The following is a 27,137-nucleotide window of genomic DNA, read 5'->3' on the forward strand; positions in this document are numbered from 1 at the left end:
ATATAAATTAAATTTCAACATTTAAAAGTATAAATACCAATAAATACTTTCCTATCATTTATTTATTTATTTAAAAATATTTATTTTAAATTATAAATTTTATTATAAAAACATGTAATACTTCAAGTAAAAAATATAATATAATACTTAATTTTCTAAAAACATAAATTTTCTTTTAAATTTTAAAAAATATATATATATATATAAAAGTGGTTAATCGGGTTGAAAGTGAATGTTGCCAAAAACTAGTGGAATGTTCTTAAAACCCATTCAGTTAGGTGAGATAGAGGAGAGTGAAATTTCGTGTGTAGAAGTGAAATTCGGAGATCAATGAAGGAACGCCATAAAAGTGAAGGCTGCTCTCTAGGTCTCTTCCGATGATGGGGTGCGAAAGCATGAGAAGCGAATGGGATTAGATACTCTAGTAGTCCATGCTATAAACGATGAGTGTTCGTCCTTAGTCTACACGAATTAGGGGCCCAACTAACACATGAAACACTCCACCTAAGAAGTACGGTTGCAAGACGGAATGGGTGTATATGGATGAGATAGGGATGGTGTTAGAGATAGCAATAGCGAGGGTAGTTTTGTAATTTAACATTTGTTTAAAATTGAATTTTGATTTAAAAAAAAAAGAAAAAAAAAAGGAAAAAGGAGGACACAAATGGAATTTAAATGTAAGGAACGCGCGAGGAGCACGCGCGATGATGAAGAGAAGCTCAGCTGGCTAGACGATTGACGAAGTGGCGAGCACGCGCCATTAGTCCAGCGCCAAGACGGAAACACGAAGCTGGCTTTACAAATTAGGGGGGCAGCAAGAACAAAAAAATGGCCAAATTCGCAGCCGAGCCAACCCCAATTCCAATTCCAAATCCAAATCCAAATCCACACCCTTCCTCTCTGCTCAAGCTCGCTCAGTCCCCACCCAGATCGCCAGCGGCTCTCCTCAAAGCCCCTTTTTGCTTTTCAACTCTCTCTCGGCTTTGATCCGGCTAAGATCCATCTTGCGCCGCTCCAACCTTCTCCCCCCTTCCTCATCACTTCAATAGTGTTTGATCGGACCCCATTTCCCGGCTTCCGACGAACCCAACTCGTCAAAAATTTCACTGAATTTTCCTTCCTAATTTACTACCCATTTCGACTCCTCCAACGTGGTGGGTTCGAGTTTTTGTTCAAATTGGGAAATGGGTTTCTGTTTCTTCGGCCGTCTTTTGGAAGAACCCTTTAATGGAGTTCCGTTTTTGACAATTGGCTCCTCGTTGGAATATGGGGCGGAAGTGTTCATGTTTCAGCTTTCAGTTCCATGTATGTCGGGGTAAGTCGTTTACTTCAGCTGCTGCTGCTGAAATCTTTTGTTCCACTGTTCTTAGTTTCTGCTCTTATTTGGATTGTAGCTTGAATGCTTGTTGATGGCGTTAGTATTATGTAGCTTTGTGATCAGTAGATGAGCTTGAAATCACCAACTAACCGACTGGGATTGTTTAAACTGATCATTTGTTTACTTTCTATTAGCTTTTCCAGACTTAAATCCTCTGTAAATACTTAGAGATTAGACTGAATGATGCATTATCATCAATAAAATTACTCCAATTTTGTTTGAGCACTCTGTTTCTGAAGGGACCTTATGGTTGGGAAAAGGAATCCCATGGTTTTGAGTGATCTTGACACAGTTCAGTTTGGTGTAGAACCTTGTAGTCTCTTGCTTGAATCCTTGACTCGACGCTTGCCGTTGATGGAGGATTCAAGGGAAGAACATGAGGGGTAGTTTGGAGCAGCTTACACTAAACCAAAACAATCAAGACCGCCATAGCCCATTGCTAGCAAATATTGTTTTCTTTGAGTTTTCTCTTTCGAACTTTTCCTCAAGATTTTTAAAATGTGTCTGCTAGGAAGAGGTTTTCACACCCTTATGAAGAATGCTTCGTTCTCCACCCCAACTGATATTGGATCTTACAATCCACCCCTTTGTGGCTCAACATCCTTGTTGGCACTCGTTCCCTTCTCCAATCGATGTGGGACCCTCCCAATCCACCCCCCTTCAAGGCCCAACGTCCTTGCTGACACATCTTCTCGTGTACACCCCCCTTCGAAGCTCAGCCTCCTTGCTGAAACATCGCTCGATGTCTGGCTCTGATACCATTTGTAACAGCCCAAGACCACCGCTAGCAGATATTGTCCTCTTTGGACTTTCTCGCTCAAAACAGAGCATCGATTCTCGATTTCAAGCCCGAGATTCCAAGAATTGGATAGTTCAATCGAGGAAAAAGACTACCACCCCAACAACCTGCTTTTGCTTTCAAGAACCTGAAAGGCTTGAAGGTTTGAACCTCAACCAGCCACAGAACGTGGAAGATCAAGAATTTTGAATGAAAATAGATCTTCCAATGTTCAATGGAAAAGCTAAGCAGAAAACAAACAACTAGAAATACTATCAGAAAGTAAAATTTGAAAGTACTAAATGTTAGGCTTAAAATTCCCAGCTCAAGAACTTAAATGACCATTCGACGTCCAATCGACAGGATCGAAAATGGCCTTGATGTTCAATTCTTCTTTCTTATCCTTCCCATTTCTTATTTCATTTTTGGTGTTAGACAGGGACTGTTAATGGGAAAGCAGGAAACCAAATGGACTGGAATGTGAATAATGCATTCAAAAAAGGTGTTCATATACTTATGTATGATGTAATTTGCCAATGGTCTTGTTTGTGTATTGCTTCGTTGAATGTTGGCTCTGTGCAAAGTTAAGATAGTTCATTTTAATGAATGTAGCGTTTCTTTGTGTTCCTGCAAGTAGATTTGGAACCCAAGTCCATGATGGATATGTCACTGATACCAAGCATTGACCCAATTGATATCGATTTCGGCTCGTCTGACAAGGGGAATCCAAATCCTTCAGCAAAGCCAAGAAAAAAGACATTGACATCAGTTTATCTCAAATTTTTTGAGACTGCTGCTGATGGGAAAAGCAGAAGATGCAAGTTTTGTGGACAGAGCTACTGCATTGGAACGGCTACTGGTAAATTTTTACTTCAAAACATGATGTCGAGGTTCGACTTAAAAGAGTTTTGTGTTCCAGAATTTGTTTTTGTAACGGTCCAAGCCCACCGCTAGTGGATATTGTCCTCTTTGGGCTTTCCCTTTCGGGCTTCCCCTCAAGGTTTTTAAAACGCGTCTTCTAGGGAGAGGTTTCCACACCCTTATAAAGGGTGTTTCGTTCTCCTCCCCAACTAATGTGGGATCTCACAATCCATCCCCCTTCGGGGTCCAATGTCCTCGCTGGCACTCGTTCTCTTCTCCAATCGATGTGGGACCCCCACTAAATTCACTCTCCTTCGGGGCCCAGTGTCCTTGGCACATCGCCTCATATCATCCCCTTTGGGACTCAGCCTCCTCGCTGACACATCGCTTGGTGTTTGGCTCTGATACCATTTGTAACGGCCCAAGCCCACCGCTAGCAGATATTGTCCTCTATTGTCCTCTTTGGGCTTTTCCCTTTCGGGTTTCCCCTTAAAGTTCTTAAAACGCGTCTGCTAGGGAGAGATTTCCACACCCTTATAAAGGGTGTTTCGTTCTCCTCTCTAACCAATGTGGGATCTCATAATCCACCTCCCTTCGGGGTCCAACGTTCTCGCTGGCACTCGTTCCCTTCTCCAATCGATGTGGGACCCCCACAAAATCCACTCCCTTCATGGCCCAGCATCCTTGTTGGCGCATCGCCTAGTGTCTGGCTCTGATACCATTTGTAACAGCCCAAGCCCACCGCTAACAGATATTGTCCTTTTGGGCTTTCCCTTTCGAGCTTCCCCTCAAGGTTTTTAAGACGCATCTAGTAGGGAGAGGTTCCACACCCTTATAAAGGGTGTTTTGTTCTCCTCCCCAACCAACGTGCTCACAGTTTTGTTCCATTATTTTAGCACCTGTTTGTCTTTTCATTTGTGATGATAAATCTTTTCATTGGAACAGGCAATTTGAGATGACACCTAAGTAATCGACATCCAGGTTACGATAAGTCGGGTGATATTATCAGTAATCCAGCACCACAGCCTATCACCATAATCAAGAAATCTCAAACTCAGTGGAAACCACAACAGATTGATTATGATCATTTGAACTGGTTGATAATTAAGTGGCTTATATTATCTTGTCTCCCTCCTTCAACCATGGAAGAAAAATGGTTAGCCAACTCCTATAAGTTTCTTAATCCATCCATTCAACTATGGCCAGCCAAAAAGTATAAAGCAGTTATTCGGGGAGTTTTCCGAAGCATTCAAGAAGATATACGTGCCTCGTTGGAACATGTTTCATCGAAAATCTCGGTCACTCTTGATTTCTGGAATTCCTATGATCAAATTTCTTTTATGAGTGTTACATGTCAGTGGATTGATGAAGCTGGTCGTTCCAGAAGGTGCTTCTCGATATCTCTCACGTACCGTATCCCCAAGGAGGTCTCGAGATCTTTCACTCTATTGTGAAAGTTCTTAAGATGTATAACATAGAAGGTAGAATCCTTTCGTGTACTCATGACAATAGCCAAGATGCCATGCATGCTTGTCATGCTTTGAAAGAGCATTTGGATGGTCAGAAAGTTGGGCGTTTCTGTTATATTCCTTGTGTTGCTCGTACTCTAAACTTGATCTTAGATGATGGATTAAGGCCTACAAAGGCAATAATTCCAAAAGTTCGGGAGTTTGTACTGGAAATGAATGCCTGCTTGGATATCTCAGAGGATTTTGTTCGATTTTCTACAGTTTATCAAGAAGCTAACTGGAAATTTCCACTTGATTGTTCTGTAAGATGGAGTGGAAATTATCAGATGCTCGATATAGTACGCAAGGTAATTTCTCTTGTATCTTAATTTTTTCATCCTGCTGAAATAATTTCCGTGATTTGTCTTTCATACTCGTGAAATATCTTTCCACGTTGGTTGGAGAGGGGAACGAAACATTTCTTGTAAGGGTGTGGAAACCTCTCTCTAGTAGATGCCTTTTGAAAACTTTCGGGGAAAGTCCAAAGAGGACAATATATGCTAGTGGTGAGGTTGGACTGTTACAAATGGTATAAGAGCCAGACATTGGGTTGTGGCCAGCGAGGACACTAGGCCTCCAAGGGGGTGGATTGTGATCTCACAGAGGTTGGAGAGTGGAACGAAACATTTTTTATAAGAGTGTGGAAACCTCTTGCTAACAGATGTTTTTTAAAAACCTTGAGGGGAAACCCTAAAGGGAAAGTCCAAAGAGGATAATATTTGCGGGTGGTGGGCTTGGGCTGTTACAAATGGTATCAGAGCCAGACACTGGGCGGCGTGCCAGCAAAGACGTTGGGCCCCCAAGGAGGGATGGATTGTGAGATCCCACATCGGTTGGGAGGGGAACGAAGCATTCCTTATAAAGATGTGGAAACCTCTCCTTAGCCGACGCGTTTTAAAAACGTTGAGGGGAAGCCCGAAAGGGAAAGCCCAAAGAGGACAGTATATGCTAGTGGTGGGCTTGGGCTGTTACAAATGGTATCAGAGCCAGACATTGGGCGGTGTGCCAGCGAGGACGATAGCCCCCAAGGGGGATGGATTGTGAGATCTCACATCAGTTGGAGAGGGGAACGAATCATTCCTTATAAGGGTATGGAAATCTCTCCCTAGCAGACACGTTTTAAAAACCTTGAGGGGAAGCCCGAAAGGGAAAGTCCAAAGAGGACAATAACCGCTAGTGGTGGGCTTGGACTGTTACAACGTCTAAGAACGGATACCTTGTAATCACGAACCGATATGAACTGCCTAACTATATATCAATATTTTCTTTCTCCTTGTCATGTTTATAATGTTTGGTCAACTAAGTTTACGTGGAGTTCTAATTCATATGCAGGCAGGGAAATCCATGGAAGCTGTTATCAGGAAGTACGAGGAAACACTTAGCAGTAAAATGCTTTTAAACTCTGCCGAGAAGAACATAGTTAATATTGTGCATCAATATTTAGAACCCTTTTACAAAACCACGAACAACATATGCACAAATAAGGTCCCGATCATATTTCCGAGACTATCGCCGCCTGTCGAGATTCTCGACACAACCCGGATTGGCTAAAGACTGCTGCCGAAGACATGGCCAAGAAAGCCAAGAATTATAGCCATCAAGTTTGCAACATTTCCAGATACATGGCCTCAATTCTCGACCCTCGAATCAAAGTCGAGTTGCTTCCAGAAATTCTCAACTCAGGGAATCACTTGGAAGAAGCCAGATCTCATTTCATAAGACACTATTCCTCCAACCACTTCCCATCACTGACCAGTAGCTATAGTGCTCATGAGATCGAGGACGGAGAGAGCGTCTGTTTCGCCGAGGAAATCGCTAGAAAGAAGCGAAGGGCGAGCACGAGCAACGCCACGGATGAGCTAACGCAGTATTTATCAGAGCCTCCAGCTCCAATACCCCAACAGATGTTCTAGAATGGTGGAGGGTTAATAGCACACGCTATCCACGACTCTCTGTTATGGCTCGAGACTTCTTGGCCGTGCAGGCAACGTCGGTGGCTCCTGAAGATCTGTTCTGCGGGAGAGGCGACGACATCGAGAAACAAAGATATTGTATGCCTCATGATGCCACACCAGCTCTCCTTTGTATCAAATCATGGATTCAAAGTGGTTTCAAGATGAATTACAAGTCTAATGAGATTGAGTATGAGATGCTGATTGAACTAGCTGCTACATCAATTGTCGATAGCAATTCTGCTGGTTCTGACAAGAAATCAAAGTAATTGCATAGCCATGTTGGAGCTTGGAGGTTAGTTCTAACTTAGAATTAATACATCTTGTTGATGAATTTCATGTAATGTAACAGCATATGTTTATAGCAATGCTAACCAAGTACACACATTAGAGTCTTGTAGATCATTCATGCGCTTGTTGACGTAATTCATATTTTTCGGTGACCATTAAAGTGTTGGGAACAAAACCCGTCAATGAAAGTTCTTTTTATATGAGTTACTTAAGATCCCGAACTAATAATCATATCGATCAAAACCCTAAACTTTCACTAGTGGATCATAGTTTAAACCCTTCAATTTAAAATTATAAGTACATTACTTTATCGTCGTCAGTCTCACGGTTTTAAAACGTATCTACTAGAGAGATGTTTCCACACCCTTGTAAGGAATGTTTGGTTTCCTTCACAATCCACCCTTCTTTGGGGGCTGGGCCCAATGTCCTCAAAGTCTACTAGGGAGTTTCCGTACCCTTATAAGAAATGCTTCCTTCCCCTCTCCAACCAACGTGGGATCTCACAATCCACCCCATTTGGGGGCTCAGCATCCTCGCTAGCACACCACCTGGTGTCTGGCTCTGATACCATTTATAACAGTTCAAGCCCACCACTAGCAAATATTGTCCGTTTTGGCTCATTATGTATCATTATCAGCCTCATGGTTTTAGGGTTACGGTGTCGGGTTTCGGAAAAAGAAAAAAAGAAAAAGTAATATGAAAAATAATTGAGGAATGATGAAGATATAATAGATATGAAGAAATGGAGAAAATAAAGATGAAATGTCACTATAATATGAATTTGGAAGATAAGGGCATTTTTGGAAGGAAGAAAATATATAATGGTGTAACTCAAACCAAAGCCCTATATCCCATCACTCTCTAAGCTTTTAGGCCACATTTTGGTGTGGACACACCCATTGGGACAAGTGGAGGCCTTTTGCTCAAATTTCACTTTCATTTTTTGGCCAATCAACACTAAATAATATCATTATTTTTCTAATTATTATATTTTTTTATTCGTATGGTCCATATTTATTATTATTATTATTATTATTCTCGATCCATATGCAAACAGATGCTACTTGTATAAATTAAAACGTCAAGGGCAAAATTGGAAGATAAAAATTTCCTCTATAATTTCATTTATGGGAGGAGATAGTTAATGCGACATGCCTGAGTAGTGTGTTATGTGAATAAATACATTGACACCTTGAACAGGTAGAAGAGACCGATGAATAGGGACATGTAGCGTCTCATGTTCAGGTTTCAGAATTCAGATTCGGCATTTGTGTACCTCGACATTCCCGTGCATCCCTACGACATAATTAGGTTATTTACTACTCGCTTCTTAACAGTGAAGACATTCTCCGCATACCAATACGAGTCCTTCTAACATACTTTGTCCCCACTCACATGCATTTCAGAAAAATTCTCCGGAGGTCACCCAACATTGAATTGCTTCAAGTAAAGCAAAGTAGGTGCACGTTGTTGGTATAGGAAGTAAATTTCAATCCTTTTAAACCTTTCTTAGTCGTTTAGACGTGGTCTCGATTTATTCATGTATCTCTCTTTTACTCGGAGTCATATGCTTACCAGTTTCTTCCTTGGTTTGTCCCCGAACCACATCTTATTGGTAGAACTGTCGTTTTGATACCATCTGTAACGCCCCATGTCTAGAATACAAATTAAATTCCGTTACAGGACAAAACATCTGTGCTGAGGCATGCCTCTAACCATATCTTTGTTGTCCAATGAAACTTTAATTTTAAATAAATAATAATAATAATATAAAAAGTTTGAATAAAAGAGCTCTATCAACCTTCACCATATCTCTCTCTTAATTATTTATAAAATTCTAAAATTGTCAATTTTTTTAATTTTTATTTTTTTAATAGAAAAAATACAAAAATCTTGGGGGAGCAATAATTAATTTCTTTGCATTTCTTACAAACATAGGAAATGAAATTATTATTATTTTATTTCAAGATAAAAAATTTAAATAACCATAAACTAAGATTTTAATTTATATTTTAATAAATATCAATAATTAATTATTTATTTTTTAATTAGTTCATGAGTTTTCTTGTTAACACAAACAAATGATATAAGCAAAAAATAAATTTGGTATATTACGAGAGTGTATGGTGTGAAAGAAAGAACAAGTCTCAAGATTCTTCCAACAATTTTTCATTTATATATTCGTTAAAACGTAAAAATATCGATAAAAATATTGATGTGACCGTTAATTTTATATTTTTAAAATAATTAAAAAATTCTTACTATTAATATTTATGTTAAATTATTGGATTGACATTTTTTTTTGTTGACAAATATTGATTGACTTTTCATATAGATGTCAAATTCTTTTATAGATATATTTATTTATTTATTTGACTAAAGAAATTTTAAAGGATAAAATTAAATAAATTTATTTAATTTGATTTTATTCAATTTTTTGGAATATTTAGTTAAAACATATCCACAAATTTTTATAAATAGTTTATCGATGAGGTGACCCTTTATTGAATAAAATTTGGATAAAAATGACGTTATTTAGCAATTAATTAGACGAAGGTATGTATAAATGAATGGACGATTATAATTAAGACTAAAGTACGATACTTTAACGATTAAGGCTAACGGGTAATTTTTTGTAGTCATATGAAATGACGTGACTTGTACTCTTAGATTAAAACACCATTTCGTGTATAGTTTGGGACCATTGACTTTATTTAAATTGACCCTTTTAATTTATGTGACCCCGAGTTTCTATTTTATATTTAGTTATGTGAATTTTCCTACCAAATTCTTTGGATTATTTTTAAATCTCTCGAAACTAATATTTAGGTTCGTTGTAATTACGAGATAAGAATCAAATTTTTAACCTTAAAGAAAAAGAGTATATGTCAATTAGTACTGACGGGTATCTCGTACATTTACCGTCCCATTTTTGGAAATGCAATGGAGTAAAATTGGAAATATATAAAAAAAAAATAATAATTAATTAATTTTTTTCGATGCTTCCTAGGTCACATCAAATATTACATAAAAAAATGAAATTATCTAGTAACTTGTCGTTTTAAAATTGGTTTGTTTTGTTACATTATTTTTCAATTTAAAGTATTTGTCGAAAATCCCAACAAAAACAATGCATGAAACATGACATTTGGAATATTCAACCTTTCATTTTTCATGAAATTAAGTTGGAAAGGCTGGATCGATCGATTTAGACCAATAACTAATTAAATTTGAACGGAAGATATATCATCGAGGTTTAAATATCTTAAACTCTACTTGAACGGTTTATTTGAAGATGCAAAATTGTGTAACAGTTGAGATGACTTGAGTTTTTCCGTCCTCTCTAGATTTAGATTTGACCGTCACTTATTTGTCCTCCCAACTCGATTTTGGGCCGTGAGTGTGCAAACTATACACCTTTGAGCTAAGAAAACCTGCCTCGACCTTGACGTTCGGTGCCTTAAGCACTTTGACTCGTGATTCATCTTGACCAAGGTTCAATCTTCAATTTCGTTTTGATTCAATTCGAGCCCAAGTAATATAAAATATTGAAGTAAATGACGAAGAGAAATAATAATTTTCACGATTACAATTGATTTCATTATCAAACAAATAATTAGCTAAAAGTTTAAAATTAATGAGACTTGAGAGAAAAAAAAAAGTTTTATGAATTTCAAGACGTTTTTACTCTATATTTAACGTAGCAAGAAATTTTAATCGAATTTGAACCTTCAACCTAGATAAATGGAATACATATAATGTAACAGTCAAAACCCACCGTCAATAGACATTGTCTATATCCCAGTCAGCCTCACGATTTTATAACGCATGTACTAGACAGAAGTTTTCACACCCTTATAAGAAAAATATTTTGTTCTCCTCTCCAACCAGTAGGATCTCACAATTTACCCCCTTCAAGGGCAACGTCCTCGTTGACATACAGCATAATGTCTGGCTTTGATACCATTTGTAATCGTCCAAGCCGACCACTAACAAATATTGTCCACTTTCAGCCTCACAGTTTTATAACGTGTCTGCTAGGTAGAGGTTTCCACGCTCTTGTAAAGAATGTTTCGTTTGACTCTGCAACTAGGGTGAAATAAAAAAATAAAACAAGGACAACCATTAGACAGAAAATAGTAATTTTATGTAACTTGTTAGACACGACCTTGAAAGGTTAATAATAACCGAACCCGTAACGCAACCCGACCACACATATATTCCGAATACAAAACCAAAATAAAATAGTGTTTTTTGGTTTAAAAAAAAAAAACAAAAGTGGGACCCAGAAATGGGCATAAATAATGTAGAACCTCTAAGGATGTTGTCATAGTGTGTAAAGAAGAGTAATCCTTTCACCAAAAAATTCCCAGCCATTCCCCCGTTGGTTTAGCCATGGAAGGCCCTCTGTTGCGAGAAGTGTGCGCCCTGTACGACCAAATCTCGAGCCTTGCTAGCCTCAAGCCTTCCAAAAATGTCGACACTCTCTTCACCCAACTAGTCCTCACGTGCTCCCCGCCCGCCCCTGGCCTTGATATCGCCTCTTTGCCTCAGCCACTTCAAGCCATGAGGGCTCATCTCATCCGTCTATGCGCCACCGCTGAGGCGCTTCTTGAAGTTCATTTCTCTTCCATTTTGGCTTCCTTTGAGAATCCCATTCATAACTTGTCTATCTTTCCTTATTACTCTAATTACTTGAAGCTCTCTCTTCTCGAGTTCGATATTCTTACCTCTCATTGTCGTCGGGTGCCCTCTAGCGTTGCGTTCGTTGGCTCTGGCCCCCTCCCGCTTTCCTCCATTGTCATGGCGTCCACTCATCTTAAGGGTAACTCAAACGCTAGCTAGCTGGCTAACTAGTATTACATAACAATATGAGATTATGTCACAAGACGTGAGATTCTCAAACGCCTCCCTCGAGATAATCCCAGTTTATTTTTTACCGAATACCGGATTCAGGTTCATCGGCTTAGATACCCTATTAGATTAATATCCTGTTCATCTTATTAAGATCGTGAGAGATTTTCAATTTTTATTTTTAATAAGATCTTCGAGAGCTTGCTGGGTTGAGGTGTGATGTGATAGATTATGGTAGATTTGTTATCTAGCTCTAATACCATGTTAAGAATAATTCATGAACTTTTTCGTCTTATATTTCTCAATAGGTACTATTTTCCACAACTTTGACATCGACCCAGTTGCAAACTCCATGGCGGGGCAGTTAGTTTGCTCGGACTCAGATTTATCAAAACGGATGGTGTTTCACACGACAGACGTAATGGAGGTGACGGAGGCGTTTGGAGAGTACGAGGTGGTGTTTTTAGCAGCATTGGTAGGGTTGGAGGAGGAAGAGAAAGGGAGGGTTTTGAGGCATTTAGGGAAGCATATGGCACCCGGAGCTTATTTGATGCTAAGGAGTGCACACGGAGCTAGAGCATTTCTCTACCCTGTTGTTGACGTACGTGACGTCGAAGCATCTGGGTTCGAGATTTTGTCCGTGTTTCACCCTACTGATGAAGTTATAAACTCCGTTGTTATTGCAAGAAAGGTGTCTAACCTAGTTCCTGACAACGATAATTATAACGACAACGACACAGATGATGAAAAACGAGCTGTTTTAGTTAACACCCCAATAATATTGGCCGAGAAGTGCTCGGGGTTTAAAGACTTCGGTCCCATGATCGAGGAGCTTGCCATAGAAGAACAACTTTCTTGAAATAGTTGCATTATTGTGAAGTATGTTTGGAATTGTCTTTTAGTATTCTAAATGAAAGGATTTGGTTGGGATGCGTGCAAAAATAATTTTCCAAATTGGGAAAACAAAAATAATTGAGGAATTCCAAAAGGGTAAAGAAAGAACAAAGGATTGGTCTAAGGGATATATATATATATATATATATATATATATATAAAGATGGACTTGTGTTTTGGCTTATTCTAAAACCTTATCTTCTACCATTTTTGGTTCCAAGAACGCTTGTCTTTTGTTATACGATCGAATCCATATTTTGATCTTCGTTTCTACTTGATGATTGGAGTTTTAAAAGTTTCGAACATAGTTCTGAGTTGTCTCAAAATTACTGTTCATAGTTTGAAAACCTAATCGATGTTTTATCGATTTTTTTAGTCAAATGAGATTTTTGCTCGTTTGATCTTCATTTCTACTCGAAAATTAGGGTTTTAGAAGTTTAAATGATAGGCCTGAGTTGTCTCAAAATTACAGATCATAGTTAGAGAACTTAATCGATGATTTGGAAAGAAGAAACAGGAAAGGAGAGTTATCTGTCTGGTTTATTTTTTTATTTTTTAAAATCAAGTAAGATTTTTATCGGATATTTTGAATTTCTATTCGATGAGGTTTAAAAGGTTTAGAAAATAGATTTAATTTGTTTCGAAATTAAAGTTTATAGTTAGAAAACATCGATCTTCATTTCTACCTAATAATCGAGATTTTAATTTAAGAACAAAATTTATAGAGATAAAAGCTAATGGATATTATTTTTTAATTAATGAAAATGAATAGTGAAAGTTAATTTTAAAAAATAAAAAATTTGAAATTGAAATGATATTTTAATCTAAAAAATTATGGTTTTTATTTTATTAAATTGTTTCCCATTTTAAATTAGAGAAACTAAACATTAATTAATTTAGTGGAAATTTAGAAATCAAAATTTTAATTCTTCTAATTAGATATTATTCTCTCCCCTTCTTTCCTGTTGTTCGTTCGTGCCACCGATCACCGGGGCATACATTATTGATTGGAGATTTCAAGGTTTCCACACTTTTACAAAGAATGCTTCGTTCTCCTCTCCAACCGATGTGAAATCTCACAATCCACCCCATCGGGCCTAGAGTTCTCGCTAGCATTACTAGCTGGCACACTATCGGTAAGGGAGAGGTTTTTACAACCTTATAAATAATATTTCGTTCCTCTCTTTAATCAACGTTTGATCTCACAATTCTCACCCCTCTTGGGAGCCCATCGTCTTCGCGGTGTCTGGTGTCACGGTCATGCATGTCCAAGGCGTGTTGTTAATGGTGGCATGACAGATATCTCGGTCTTGCTTGTCCATGGTTGCATGCCCGTTTCAAACTCCTTTTACATGCTTTCATTCTAGATAAGTCTTTACCATTCCATATTGGGTCAGTATAAGAGTGTATAACCGTTCACCAAAATCGTGTCTACACCTACCAGGGCTAAAATGTCCCAAAATGTACTATAGGAAATATGACTAGTTGTAACTTTTTATAGTTATATACAGTAAGCGTTGTTGCTTATATTCCCATATAATACCCTTTCCAATTTCTCAAATTTTGCTTTCAAAACTCACTTTCGAAATCTCTCTGCCTCGTTTACTAAAACTTTCTTTCTTGAACCGGGGGCAGAGACTCAAACATACATTATTTGGTCGTAGGCGACGCAAGAACGAATAAACTTAACTCACTTGTTGCTAGGAAATGAATGCCGTACAATCGCAAGTCCGTTGCCATCAAAGTGCGATTGTGACATCTGGCTCTAATACCATTAGTAAGAGCCTAAACCTACCACTAATAGATATTGTCCGTTTTAGCCCATTATGTATCACCATTAGCCTCCCAATTTTCACACCCTATAAGCAATGTTTCATTCCACTCTTCAACCAATGTACTCGAAACATGATTTTACTAAATTATCTTCAGTTTCAAGTAACGAGTTTGAAGCATACGTGTGCGGAAAGCCGGGTTGTTACAAACACTTTTACGTTCTAATATATTCACGTGTTTCTGTCTAAAGTCAAGAAATTCTGAGTCTACAAAACCAAAGAAAACAAAGGGGAAGAAGAGAAGATAAACTACAAAAGCTAAATCAAATTATATGGCCTGATTCAATCCTTTGATGCATTCCCCGTCCCCGTCCCCGTCCCCGTCCCCGACCCCGGCCCCAGCCCCGTCCATAAGCATGAACCGCATATCTTCGGGCGGCTTCCAATGCCGCTTTCTCTGGTTTATGAACCAGTTATTGATCTGCTTTTGATCCAAACCAGTGATAACAGAGAGTTTTGATTTTTCCTCTTCCTATCAAACCAATAAACAACAAAATTTCAAAAAAGAGAGACAAAAGTGCATCAAAATGATTGGTTTTGTGTAGAGATTGAAAGATTACTGTAGGATAAGGCCATTTATAATGAGTACTCCACCACTCAAGTAGAGCCATTCTTGCATCCTTTGGAAGCTTCTCCTTCTTCCTCTTCTTCAAGAATTCCTTCTTCAAACTGCTTAGATACCCACTGTACTTCTTTAGCAGCATTTCTTTGAGGTCTTGGTTTGTTTTTCGTGTGCTGAACGGCTCGTGATTCCCTGTTGTTTCTACCTCCCCGTAGCTGCTCGGTTCTTCCTCTGAAGTCCCAGCTACTTCGTCTACAAACACATGGAACAGTGTGAGATCCCATATCGGTTGAGGAGGAAAATGAAACATTCTTTATAAAGGTGTGGAAACCTCTCTTATCGAACATGTTTTAAAAACCTTGAGGGGAAGCCCAAAAAAGGACAATATCTGCTAGTGGTGGGCTTAGATCGTTATATATGGTATCAGAGCCAGACACTGGGTGATGTGCTAGCGAGGAGGCTGAGCCCCGAAGGGGAAGTGGACACGCTAGGCCTCGAAGGAGGGTGGATTGTGAGATCCCACCTCGGTTGGGAAGGAGAACGAAATATTTTTTGTAAGGGTGTGGATACCTCTCCCTTGGAGACGCGTTTTAAAAACCTAAGGGGAAGTCCAAAAGGGAAAGCCTAAAGAAGACAATCTCTGCTGGCGGTAGGTTTGAGTTGTTACAAATGGTATCAGAGCCAGACACCGGACAATGTGCAAGCAAGGAGGCTGAGCCCTGAAGAGGATGGATTGTGAGATCCCACATCGATTGGAGAGGAGAACGAAATATTCTTTATAAGGGCGTGGAAATCTCTTCCTAGGAGGAGCATATTAAAAATCTTGGGAGGAAACTTAAAAAGAACAATATCGGCTAATGGTGGACTTGAATCGTTACAAATAGTATTAGATTCAGACATCGGGCGATGTGCCAGCAAGGAGTGGACATGTTGGGCCCTGGAGGAGGATGAATTGTGAGATCCCACATCGGTTGGGGACAAGAATGAAACATTCTTTATAAGGATGTGAAAACTTCTCACTAGTAGACTTAAAAACTTTGAGGGAAAGTCGGAAAAGGAAAGCCCAAAGAGGACAATATCTATTAACAATGGACTTAGGTCGTTACAAATGATATAAGAGCCAGACACTAGGCGATGTGCCAACGAGGAAGCTGAGCCTTGAAGGGGGGTGGACATCCTGGGCCTCGAAGGAGGGTAGATTTTGAGATCCTACATCGGTTGAGGAGGATAACGAAACATTAAGGGTGTGGAAACATTTCACTAACAAACATGTTTGGACAGTATCTATTAGCTAGCGGTGGGCTTGGGTCATTACAGTTTATGAGTTTCCACTCTCCGTAGAATCCTCATAAACGAACAACTTTGTCATTAAAGTTCATACAAGATTCGTCATTGCGATAAGGATAAAGATCATAACGCGAAAATTGTTGTTCGACAAAAGTAGCAATGTGATTTAAAGCCAAAATGGAAGAAGGAAGTACCGTTGATGGCGGAGCGAGATTCGGACGTTGCAGTAAACGATCCTTTACACAGGTTGCTTAGCTCCAATTCAATGTTGGTCAAGAACATGGCTGCTTCATCAAATGGCTTGGATAGCTCATTCTTATATTGATGAAGAACCTCACAGTATGACTCCTTCACAAGAATCAATTATCAGATAAAATATTAGAAATCAAAACAAAAACAGCAGAAAACCGCCATTAGTTTTTGTCAATTAAGCTGTTCTCTATTGAATTATGGCCAAGTGTACCGGTCTAAGCTCACCGCTAGTAGATATTGTAAGCTTTGACCCTCGACCTCACGGTTTTAATACGCGTCTTCTAGGGAGAGGTTTCCATAGTCTTATAGGAAATACTTCGTTCCCTTCTCCAACCGATGTGGGCTCTCACAATCCATTCCCCTTGGGACTCAGCGTCCTCGCTGACACACCACCCGGTGACTGACTCTAATACCATTTGTAACCGCCCAAGTTCACCGCTAGATTTTATCTGCTTTGACCCTCGATCTCACGGTTTTAAAATGTGTCTTCTAGGGAGAGGTTTCCCACTTTTATAGGGAATGCTTCATTCTTCTCTACAACAGGATCTCACAATCCATCTCCCTTGGAGCCCAGCATCCTCGCTAGCACACCACTCGGTCATTGGCTTTAATACAATTTGTAACAATCCAAGCTCATCGCTAGAAGATGTTGTATGCTTTGAACCTCGGCCTCAGTTTTAATACGCGTCTTCATTCCCCTCTCCAACCGATATGGGATCTCACAATTCATCCTCCTTGGGTCAGTGTCCTCACTGGCACCTCACCTAGTGATTGACTCTGATATCATTCGTAACAATCCAAATACATCGCTAGCAGATATTGTAAGCTTTGACCCTCAGCCTCACGGTTTTAAAACGCATCTTCTAGACTGAGATTTCCACACCCTTATAGGAAATGTTTCGTTCCTCTCTCCAACTGATGTGAGATCTCGCAATCTATCCCCCTTGAGGCCCAGTGTCCTCGCTAACACACCGCACACCACTCGGTGATGGGCTTTGATACCATTTGTAACAGCTCAAGCCCACCGCTAGCAAATACTATCCACTATGACCCTCAGCCTCACAATTTTAAAACACGTCTTCTAGGGAGAGGTTTCCACGCCCTTACAGGGAATGCTTCGTTTCCCTCTCCAACCAATGTAGGATCTCTCACCGAATGGTCGACGTCACCACACACGTTGTTCACCCATGAATAAATAAAGCATTTTCTTTCTACAAATCATCTCGAGGCTCGGGATCAAAACGGAATAACCCGAGTTTAGAGACTAAAACAATACATAAATTTCACAACTGGAAGATATAAACTACAAGTCATTAAGATTTCCTTGTCAAGAATGATTGAAAAAACAAGAAGAAATTGAAGAACAAAGTACCATAAAGTTGTCTAGTTGAGGATCAGCTCCCAACTCAATACAAGATCTAGAAGGATGATTTTCACGGCCAATTTCTTCAAGAAGAGAAGCCACTTGTGGTGGAGCTCCAACCTAGTTCATTTCAAGCACAAAACACCACAAAATTCAAACACAAGACAACCTCAAAAACTGCTAAAAACATCCAAAAACACCTCAAACAAGAAGATTTACAAACTTTTTGGCATTCAATGTAAGCAGAAACCAATTTGGGGTAAAGGGGATGGTTGATAATCTGAGTCTTGATCATGTCAGACATGTTCAAGCCAGTGGTGGGCTCTGCTTCAAGGTGAAGCAGTTCATCATCCACCATTAGAGCTTCATGAATATCACCACAGCTGGTGCTAGCAATGGCTTCACCTCCAAGAACACCATTAGAATAAGAGGACATGACAGGGTTGTTAAGCCTGTAAAACTCATCCATTTCTTCAAATTTCTTCAAACTCCAAAGCTTGGAAGATTGAATTTTCTCTGTCTTAAACTTAAAATCCCTAGAGAGAGAGTAAGAGGAAAGCTTAGGTTATAAAAAGAAAAAGAAAAAAGATACTGATGTAATAATGATGATACTAAGAAAAAAACATGTTATGAGGCAGCTAAATTCAAGGGGGGATTCCATTTCTGTCATCATATACTCATTCTAAACTAAAGTGAGTGCTTCAAGGCCTCTTTCCATCTAAAAATTAACAAACCCTTTGGCTCCTTGGGGAAAATTTTCGAGAAGAACGTTTAAGAACGATGAACATTCTGTAGAATAAGATATTATATCATCTAATGACAGATTAAATGTTTATGGAAAGATAGTTTTAGATCATTGTTTAGCCTGTTGAACTCATTTTATATATAAAAACTTAACCAACCCTTTTACTCATTTGGGAAAGTTTTTGATATTTATTTTTTCGTTGTTTCTCGTAAGAACAACCTTCAAGAATAAGAGATTATATCATCTCATGACAAGTCAAATGTTCATCGAAAGTAGCACGTAAAAATAGTTTTAGACCTCTGTTAGGCCCATTAAACTAGGTGTAGAAATAAAAACAAACCATTTTGCTCATCGTAAGAAAAACGTTCAAGAACGATGAACAATCCATAAAAAAAGATATTATATCATCTAATGACAGATTAAATGTTCATCGAAACAAGCAAGCAATGCATTAAAAGGTAGTTTTAGATCTTCGTTTGGTCTCTCAAACTCACTTTATATATAAAAACTCAGCGAACCCTTTTAGAACGATGAACAATCTATAGAATAAGATATTATATCATCTAATAATAGATCAAATGTTCATCAAAACAAGCACGAAACAGAGAAAAAACATGTTTTAGACCATTGTTTGGCCTAAAAACTTACTCAAAAACACAAGTTTCTACAAGATTTTTCTAACATATTGAAAGATATAAGAAAAAAAGAGTAAAGAAATGAGAAAGTTTTTGAGAAATGTGGATGAAAGAACAGGTGATAGAAGGATTTGACAAGGCTAAGCTCTAGCCTGTATTTGTAGAGGTCATATAGCTCTGTCTCTCCAAGTTTGAAGTGACATTCCTCCAGCTTTCATGATCTGATTGGCTAACTCACTGCTACTATCAACTCCATCTTTAATTTACTGTTCATTTCTCTTTCTTTTTCAATTGTTTTTTTTTTCCTTTCCATAAACAACAACAAGAAGGGTTTCCACTCAAGGAAAAAAATAAGACACAAAGATGCTTTGTGTTTGTGTTCACAGCTAGCTGAGCTGAGCTGAGCTGCTGTTGTTTGCTGTTTTGTCTGTCGGTTTCTTGGTTTGGCAGATCCATGAGATAACAACAAATTGCATATTCAATCAAGAACTCTTTTGCTATGTGATAATGAAGCTAAATTTCTTGTAAGTTTGTACTCATTGCATGAAAATGGGATCTTTAGAACAAATTATTTGCTCATATGCACCCAAAACAATCATTATTTACCTGTTGGCATCCTGAAAGAAGAGCGAATTATAGATTTTAATCGATTAGAGTTGGAAAAGATAACGTAATGATCACGAACGATGACTTAGGCGGAAAGCGAACTATGAGATCTCTCATCGGTTGGGGAGGAGAACGGAGTATTCTTTTATAAGGGTGTGAAAATCTCTCTCTAGTAGACGTGTTTTAAATTTTGAAGGTAAGATCAAAGAACATAATATATGGTACCGGATGACTTGAGTTGTTACACGAACAATATCGTTATTACAGTATAGAGAATTGGCTTGACCAACAAGTGTTGTGAGTGTAGTAAAAGGTTATTGCTATAGCTTGAGCACTCGTGGATATCCGTCCATTATGATCAATAAGTGTCGTGAGTTGAGTAAAAGGTTCGAGTTTCCTTGATACCCAAATGACGAGGTATCACGTAGGTTGTCTTGTGCACATAAGCTAGCTCGAAAACTCATGATGCACACTCTTTCATATGAAATATTCGTTTTCATTCGAGCTTCTATTTTAACTTAGATAAATCAAAAGAGATGCTTGACCCAGATGGCTCGAGACGTCGAGTAAAATCTCGATCATCTCCAAAAGCAGAGCGGTTAACTTCGAGTCTCCCGAGGCAAATCTTGGATCTGCTGTTGTTTGTGTTTGCTAAATAAGAAATGAGTCAAAAGTTAGAGATGATTGCTACTTTTTTAGGAGAAAAAGCTTTCATTATCCCAAATTAATTTACTCCAAAATCAAACTGTTGAAGATTCCAATCAGGTGCTAATTTATTTTGGTTGTCTGCTAGCTGCCACTAAAGTATCAGTTGGATCTTTGAAGATTACTTGAACATTTAGAGAAAGATTTGTAGTTTATAAGTCAAAAGAGTTCTTCATTCTTCCCACCACGATTCTCGAAAAAAATTAATTTATACCCGTAAACGAATGTTTTATCACATATAATTATATCGATCACTAACCTTGAATTTTTATAGCTTTGAGATCATGTATTGTTCGCTTTCGTCCGTTACGTATTGTTGTCAACCTCACGATTTTAAAACGGGAGTGCTTCGTTCCAGTCTCTAATTGATGTGCGATCTCACAATCCACCATTTTTAGGGGTCCAACGTCCTCACTGGCACATTGATCGGTGTCTGGATCTGATACTATTTGTAATAGCACAAGCCCACTACTAGTAGATATTGTCTGGTTTGTCCTAAGGAGGACAATACATGCTAGCGATGGGCTTGGGCTGTTACAAATGATATTAGAGCTAGATACTCAGTGGTGTGCTAGTGAGGATGTTGGGCCCCGAAGGGGGGGAGAGAATGGAAATTGGACGGTGTGTCAGTGAAGACGTTGGGCCTCGAAGGGGAGTGGATTGTGGGATCCCACATCGATTGGAGAGAGAAACGAGTAATAGCGAAGAGCTGGGCCTCGAACAAGGGTGGATTGTGGAATCCCACATCGGTTGGAGAAGTAAACAAAACATTCTTTATAAGGGTGTGGAAACCTCTTTCTTTCGAAAAAAGCCTTGAGCGAAAGGTGGTAAGGAAAAGGCTAAAGAAGATAATATTTGTTAGGTGTGGATTTGGACCGTCATACTAACGCTCTCCTAAAAAACTTAACGATGCATATTTATTGATTCTAACAATCAATGTCTTTATGCGACGATGCAGTTTAATGGGACGGCGGGTGGTAATCTCCTGCCCAACTATTGATCTGTTAGCAATTCGACTCCATGAAGATGTCTCTCGTCTGCTAGTATCTACACGGAAGAAGTGACTGAAACAATTTCATTGATGAATGAAATAAAGGAAAAACCACCCGAAATGACAATCGATATAATTTCTTAGCGAAGAAAGGCTAAAATTAATAATCGTAAATACAATGCACAACAAGGTCCATTCAAACCCAAATCCACCAAGATCCCACGTTGATTAAAGAGGGAAATGAAAACATTTCTTATAAGGTATAGAAACCTCTTCCTAGTAGACACGTTTTAATATCTTAAAGCTGACGTCGATACGTAACGGATCAAAGCAGACAATATGTGCTAGCGGTGGGCTTGGGGTGTTACAAATGACATTAGAACTATATATCGGGTGACATGCCAACGAGAATGTTGGACCCCAAGGGAGATGGATTGTGAGATTTCACATTGGTTAGAGAGGGAAACAAATAGGCCAAATCTGATACGAAAGGGAGGGAATTAACACCTGAACTCTCGATGAAGTATAATATATCAGACAAAACCATCAAAGTTAGGTCTGTCAATTGTTGTATTCTCCTTGGCCGAATCAACCATTTTCACACCAAAAAAATCTTAGTGTTGAATAAACTAATTTTGGAACTAACGTAGGTCATTCTACAACTGAATTATGTTCGAGTAAATTTGTACCTTAAGTCGATAAACCAGTTACCTTATTCTTCTCATCAGAAAATCTTTTAAGTTACCAAATTAGGTGACATTTTGGAAAATTTGAGTTGAGATTCCTACATAGCAATATCGATAATCTTTTAATATGTTCGAGAGTTATAGAAGCGAGACACTTCACAAAACAATTAATTATGACCCGACAAAATAATTGGATACTTTACACTGAAGATAGTATACTTACAACTTCTCATACGGTTCGTTTAACTAACGGTGTTAAAAAAATTTGACGATTTGAAAACCCTGATGTTAATTCATACTTATTTGAATTCTCTCGAGCTCAAATAAATGACAATTGTAGGTTTCCCTAAAGCTATATCGGATTGAACCAAACCAACTCAATCTAATCCAACCCAACCCAACCCAACCCTATCTAAACAATTGAGTTAGGTCTATCGGGCTCGATCCAAACCAACCCAATCTAATCGAAAACGACCCAACCCAACTCGATCTAATCTACGAACACCCTTAGGAACTAGGGTCGGTCGATCCAAATTCCTTCTAAACTCAACTAAAAAAAAATGGTCCTAAAGGAATGAGGCCCATTAAATGTGGGAGCCCAAGAGAAAAAGGCCCATGAAGGAACAAGCAAACCCAAACAGAATAAATAAATAAATAAAAAAGACACGTGGCGAGAGGAGAAGAGTTGGGGGCAGTGAGGTAAAGAAGGCGGAAGCGTACGAATAAAGTCAGAGAGGATACGTGGATGACGTAGCGAGATGGGAAGGTCATCTGTCACATCAACAAACTCGACACGACCGGTAACATTAGAAAGCCCCATCAATTCACACCACTATCTCTCTCTCTCTTTCTCGCTAAATCTCTTTCATTTATTTCTACCATAAATCAATCACTTGCTGACGTGGCAGACAGATCAGACAGCTGCTGACACAGACCACCCTATTTCCTTCTCTCTTATTTTAATATTATTTTCACAAAAAAGAAGCTTTTTGACACCTCGACAGTATCGCGCGCGATGCGCGGGAGGCCTAGTGGGGCCCACGTCCTTTCTTTTTTCTTTTTCAGGAAATCTTAATTTAATTTTAATTTTATTTTATTTGGTCTTTGTGTGGGACCCATAACTAACAGTGAACTAACGTCCTACTTCCTACACATCACATTTTCTTGTTTCCTTCTTTTTGTTTTGTTTTTTTTTTTTTAAATTCGAAAATATATTAAATGTATATTTGATTTAAATTGACTGAGAGATTGTCCTCAACTTTTTAAGTATAGCACAATTAATTTAAGTATAATTATCGACTAAGAGATCAAAAGTTCAAATGCTTTAAATTCGAAACTACTGTAATGATCTAAATTTTCATTCTTAAGGATGGCCTAGACGATCAAAAGAAACAAGATTCAAATTTTACAATCCAAGTATGGAAAACCGAACGGATCCCTTTGTAAATGTGGTGATTCCTACAATTCAAGATACAAAACTGTGTTTACAAACATTTTCTTTTCTTCCAACATGTTTTTACATTTTTTATTTTTGGTCTCATTTTCACACGGATCCATTTCCAGGTCCTCCTAATGTTAAAAACACACCCTGAAGATCATCTCTAAGCTTGACAGGCAATGAAGATGGACTTGGTTTTATGATTGGAACTGGAGGTGGACCTGGTTGAGCTTGCCTCAAGCTCTGAGCTGACTCGGACATCAGAACCATCGGTCGTTGCTGCAAGTTTTTCGACGGTGCTATGTGATTCGAGTTCAGGACTGTGTTTGTAGGAAGAGGTGGACTTTCTGTTACAATGCTGGCCGTTCTTGAGAAAACCCCAGGTCCCTGATTCAACACAAGACTTTTCAATATCTTGGAAAAGTTTTCATTTGTTTATCTACTTGAAAGGAGAGGAAGAAAGTTTTGAGTTTTTGGCGACGCTTACGGGTGCGAACAGGACACCTCTGTATACTTTCCCATTGACAGTAGCAGTCATCAGGAAGCCAGAGTCGAACGCCCCGTCAACTCTTCCACGCACCTCTGATCCAATCTGAAACGAACACGACGTCGAAGTATTAAAAAGTGATAAAGATGTACATGTCAGGAATATTGCTCTTGATGATATGTTATGGTGTATTATTGAGATAAGCTACCGGGTTTTGAATGAGACCAGTCTCCAAGGACTTGTGTCGATCACCCACCGGGCGAACGACGTGGAGAAGCTGCTGCTGTTCGGTCTTTAGTTGATTCTGCTGTCCGAAATATGAAAGCTCTTGCTGTGGAATGCTTTGGACAACATTTTGGAACTCGGGTTGAGTCCTAGAAATGCTGTAAGGTTCGCTAGTTGAGCTATGATTCACACGCTTAAGAAGGCGTAATCCTCCTTGGGAGCTTGTTACTGAATCAGAGACTTTTCGAGCTGGGGTCTGTTCTTGATCGGATTGCGATGGAGATGAATGCTGGGACAGCGACAAAGAATGCTCCTCTTGCTCAGATTCAACCTCCCACACTTTCGGATTCATGGTTCTCCTCCGTTTTGGATGCAACGTCTCTGGAAACGTAATGAAAGCTAGATCGTTCAAGCACATCGAACACGTTTTGTAATTGAGATTCGACTCGAGAAACTAACACTGAAACTGACCTGACATGAACTGAGCAGCGTGTTTTGTCTCCGATTTCGGTTCATGATTTCCCTTCCTAATCAGGTCTATGTTGTTCCCCATAAGCTTCGTTTTCTGATTCAATGAAAACACCAAATGATGTAACAACAACTTAACGACAATGCAATAAAAACTTATGTACTTGAGCTGTGTGTTTTCATACCATGCCGTTCTGATCTTCTCTGAAAGAATTCTTAGTCTGATTATTCCAGTGGTTTCCAAAAATTTTGCACATCGAAACATTGTACCGACCATTTGGATGCGCTGCTCCGAGTTGCAAGACCAACAGATCATTGAGAGGTCGTTCATCCTCCCCACACCTACGAATTCCACAAAATAACACAGAAAACAAATGAATCGAGGAACCCGAATCAGGAATGTCGCTCGATGTCTATAAAGTTTAGCGCTAAACTACCCTCCATATATGACGATGTCCGAGTCTGCAACCACAGCTGTGTGAGAAAATCTTCCTTGAGGTTGTTGACCGCACGTTTCGAGCTGAGTCCACGAGCATGTACATAAATCAAGCACCCATGCATCGTTGTAGTATTGTCTATCTCCAACCCCACCTAGGATGTATACCTGCATATAGGAAAGATCAGTCGTGGCCTAAAGCAGCAGATGACATGATCATAAGGTTCTGAATGTTTCTGTGTTTTCGATTATACAATAATATTAACCGCAGCATAACGACTTGCCTTCGTTGCAATATTAACCGCAGCATGACCTGCCCGAACACCAGGTGAAGATCCTTGAACACACAACTATTGACAAAAAAGATGAAACAGCCATTGAGACAAAAATCATTGCCAATTTCCAAAGCAAAATAGTTGAAAGAAAGATCAATACTCTAGACCAAGTCAGCGAGCGCATGTCGAGCATATCGACGCCCCCTTGATATCGATCTCCACAGTCCCCGCCATAAATTAACAGCTTGTGACCAACTGCTGTAGCAGAATGACTATCCCTAGGAATTGGAACATCACCCCTCACCTCTGTATTCATCCACACCATAGTCTTGAGGTTCAAAATGTGCAGATCATTCAAGTAATTCGATTCGCCCTCTCCACTTCCCCCGAAAATAACCAGTTTGTCATCTCCAATGAGTGTAGCCGTGTGACTTTCTCGTGGTGCTGGTGGATTCCCTTTACATTCAGGTTGTGTCCATTCCTTGGTTCCAAGGTCCAAAATGTGAAGATCATTTACCTTCTTAGAGCCATTTGTACCACCAAAAACTATCATTTGGTTTCCAACAATTACAGCGCCGTGGCTGTCTCTCGGTCCCGGACTGTGTCCCGTCGTTACCATGTTGGTCCAGAGCATGGTATCAAGAGTAAGTACAAGAACATCACTGAAATGCAACCCCCCACAGCATCCCTAGATTGGAGTATTGGAAGAACAAATCACAAAAACAGCATAGAAACACATAAAGAAAGCATAAAACATTCACACTGGAACATAACTCAAAAGGATTTCCCTCATACACAACATCAGATTTTCTGTTTCTAATATGAATCCTTTTCTTACACATGAGTCTATACCCAATAATTAATGTAAACAGTGCCAAGCTTAGAGTGTGGGCAAGATGAGAAAATCGAGAGGGCTAGAGGAGAATTTCTCAGCCAGCAGTTTAACTGTGTGTACAAATTTGAGTAACTAAAAACTAAAACCAGAGAAAGATAAGCCTGTTTTTAGTCAAAGATAGCTATTCAGATGAACAGAGAAATAACAGGAACAAAAAAGGGAGAGAGAAAAGAGCAGAGTATCCATTTCCTAGTAGAATTGATGAAGACATACAGCTTAAACAGCTCAGTTGCAGAGTTTCAGACAATCTCAAAGGAAATCAAACGAAGAAAAAAGAACATACCCCAAAAACATAGACATTTCCTTGGTAATAACAAGCAGAATGCCCCCATCGCTCAGAAGGGATAAAGCCCATGACCTTAGGATACAGCCACATTGCCTTCTTCTTAGAAGTTTCTCCTCCTCCTCCTCCCATAGAAGACCTCATTTGGGTTCTCTCTCTAATTCCCTATCTTTCAGAAGTAAAGCTATTTGGGTATTTTTACTTCAACACAGTGCTTGACATGAAATAGAAGGCAAAGAGAGGAGAAATAGGGAGTAAAAAGACGACATGAACAAGCCAAGTGATGTATCAACTATCATTGTCGATAGACATGAAAAGATGGGAGCTTTCAAGTTCAAATCACTGTGGCACCGAACAACAACAACAGAACCTTGTGATGAGAATAACATAAGAAAAGCAAAAAAAAAAAAAAAAAAAAAAAAAAAAAAAAAAAAAAAAAAAAAAAAAAAA

General features: G+C 38.9%; 3 protein-coding genes across 7 annotated transcripts in view; 1 reads left to right on the forward strand and 2 right to left on the reverse strand.

The window, feature by feature from the left end:
• The first annotated feature begins 11,087 nt into the window (after window positions 1-11,087).
• Window positions 11,088-12,564, forward strand: LOC111450477 (nicotianamine synthase-like). Its single transcript, XM_023090643.1, has 2 exons — window positions 11,088-11,593; window positions 11,931-12,564. The coding sequence occupies exons 1-2, from the start codon at window positions 11,164-11,166 to the stop codon at window positions 12,479-12,481; spliced, it is 981 nt and encodes a 326-aa protein (XP_022946411.1). The 5' UTR covers window positions 11,088-11,163; the 3' UTR covers window positions 12,482-12,564.
• A 1,887-nt stretch (window positions 12,565-14,451) lies between these two features.
• LOC111450478 (homeobox protein knotted-1-like 1) lies at window positions 14,452-19,314 on the reverse strand. Of its 3 annotated transcripts, XM_023090645.1 has the most exons (6): window positions 19,206-19,310; window positions 18,036-18,348; window positions 17,822-17,932; window positions 16,392-16,545; window positions 14,909-15,162; window positions 14,452-14,820 (listed from the first exon to the last, which is right to left on the reverse strand). In XM_023090645.1, the coding sequence occupies exons 2-6, from the start codon at window positions 18,279-18,281 to the stop codon at window positions 14,617-14,619; spliced, it is 969 nt and encodes a 322-aa protein (XP_022946413.1). In that variant the 5' UTR covers window positions 18,282-18,348; window positions 19,206-19,310; the 3' UTR covers window positions 14,452-14,616. The 3 variants fall into 3 exon arrangements, with proteins under 3 accessions (XP_022946413.1, XP_022946414.1, XP_022946412.1); XM_023090646.1 differs by having other exon boundaries at window positions 16,392-16,542; window positions 18,036-19,314; XM_023090644.1 differs by having other exon boundaries at window positions 18,036-19,313.
• Window positions 19,315-23,564: 4,250 nt separating this feature from the next.
• Window positions 23,565-27,137, reverse strand: part of LOC111450472 (tip elongation aberrant protein 1-like) — a 4,811-nt gene continuing 1,238 nt past the window's right edge. Inside the window, exons 2-10 of one of the 3 annotated variants that reach the window (XM_023090638.1) lie at window positions 26,688-27,029; window positions 25,670-26,197; window positions 25,519-25,584; window positions 25,236-25,402; window positions 24,984-25,140; window positions 24,802-24,895; window positions 24,314-24,711; window positions 24,106-24,210; window positions 23,565-24,005 (exon numbers count right to left, since the gene is read on the reverse strand). In XM_023090638.1, coding sequence (XP_022946406.1) covers window positions 23,724-24,005; window positions 24,106-24,210; window positions 24,314-24,711; window positions 24,802-24,895; window positions 24,984-25,140; window positions 25,236-25,402; window positions 25,519-25,584; window positions 25,670-26,197; window positions 26,688-26,831 — 1,941 coding nt within the window. In that variant the 5' untranslated portion in view covers window positions 26,832-27,029 and the 3' untranslated portion in view covers window positions 23,565-23,723. Of the gene's footprint in view, window positions 24,006-24,105; window positions 24,211-24,313; window positions 24,712-24,801; window positions 24,896-24,983; window positions 25,141-25,235; window positions 25,403-25,518; window positions 25,585-25,669; window positions 26,198-26,687; window positions 27,113-27,137 lie in introns of those variants that run through there. The other 2 variants (XM_023090637.1, XM_023090639.1) reach the window with 2 other exon arrangements.

Source organism: Cucurbita moschata, unplaced genomic scaffold (assembly GCF_002738365.1).
Source record: "Cucurbita moschata cultivar Rifu unplaced genomic scaffold, Cmos_1.0 Cmo_Scf00012, whole genome shotgun sequence".
NCBI lineage: Eukaryota > Viridiplantae > Streptophyta > Magnoliopsida > Cucurbitales > Cucurbitaceae > Cucurbita > Cucurbita moschata.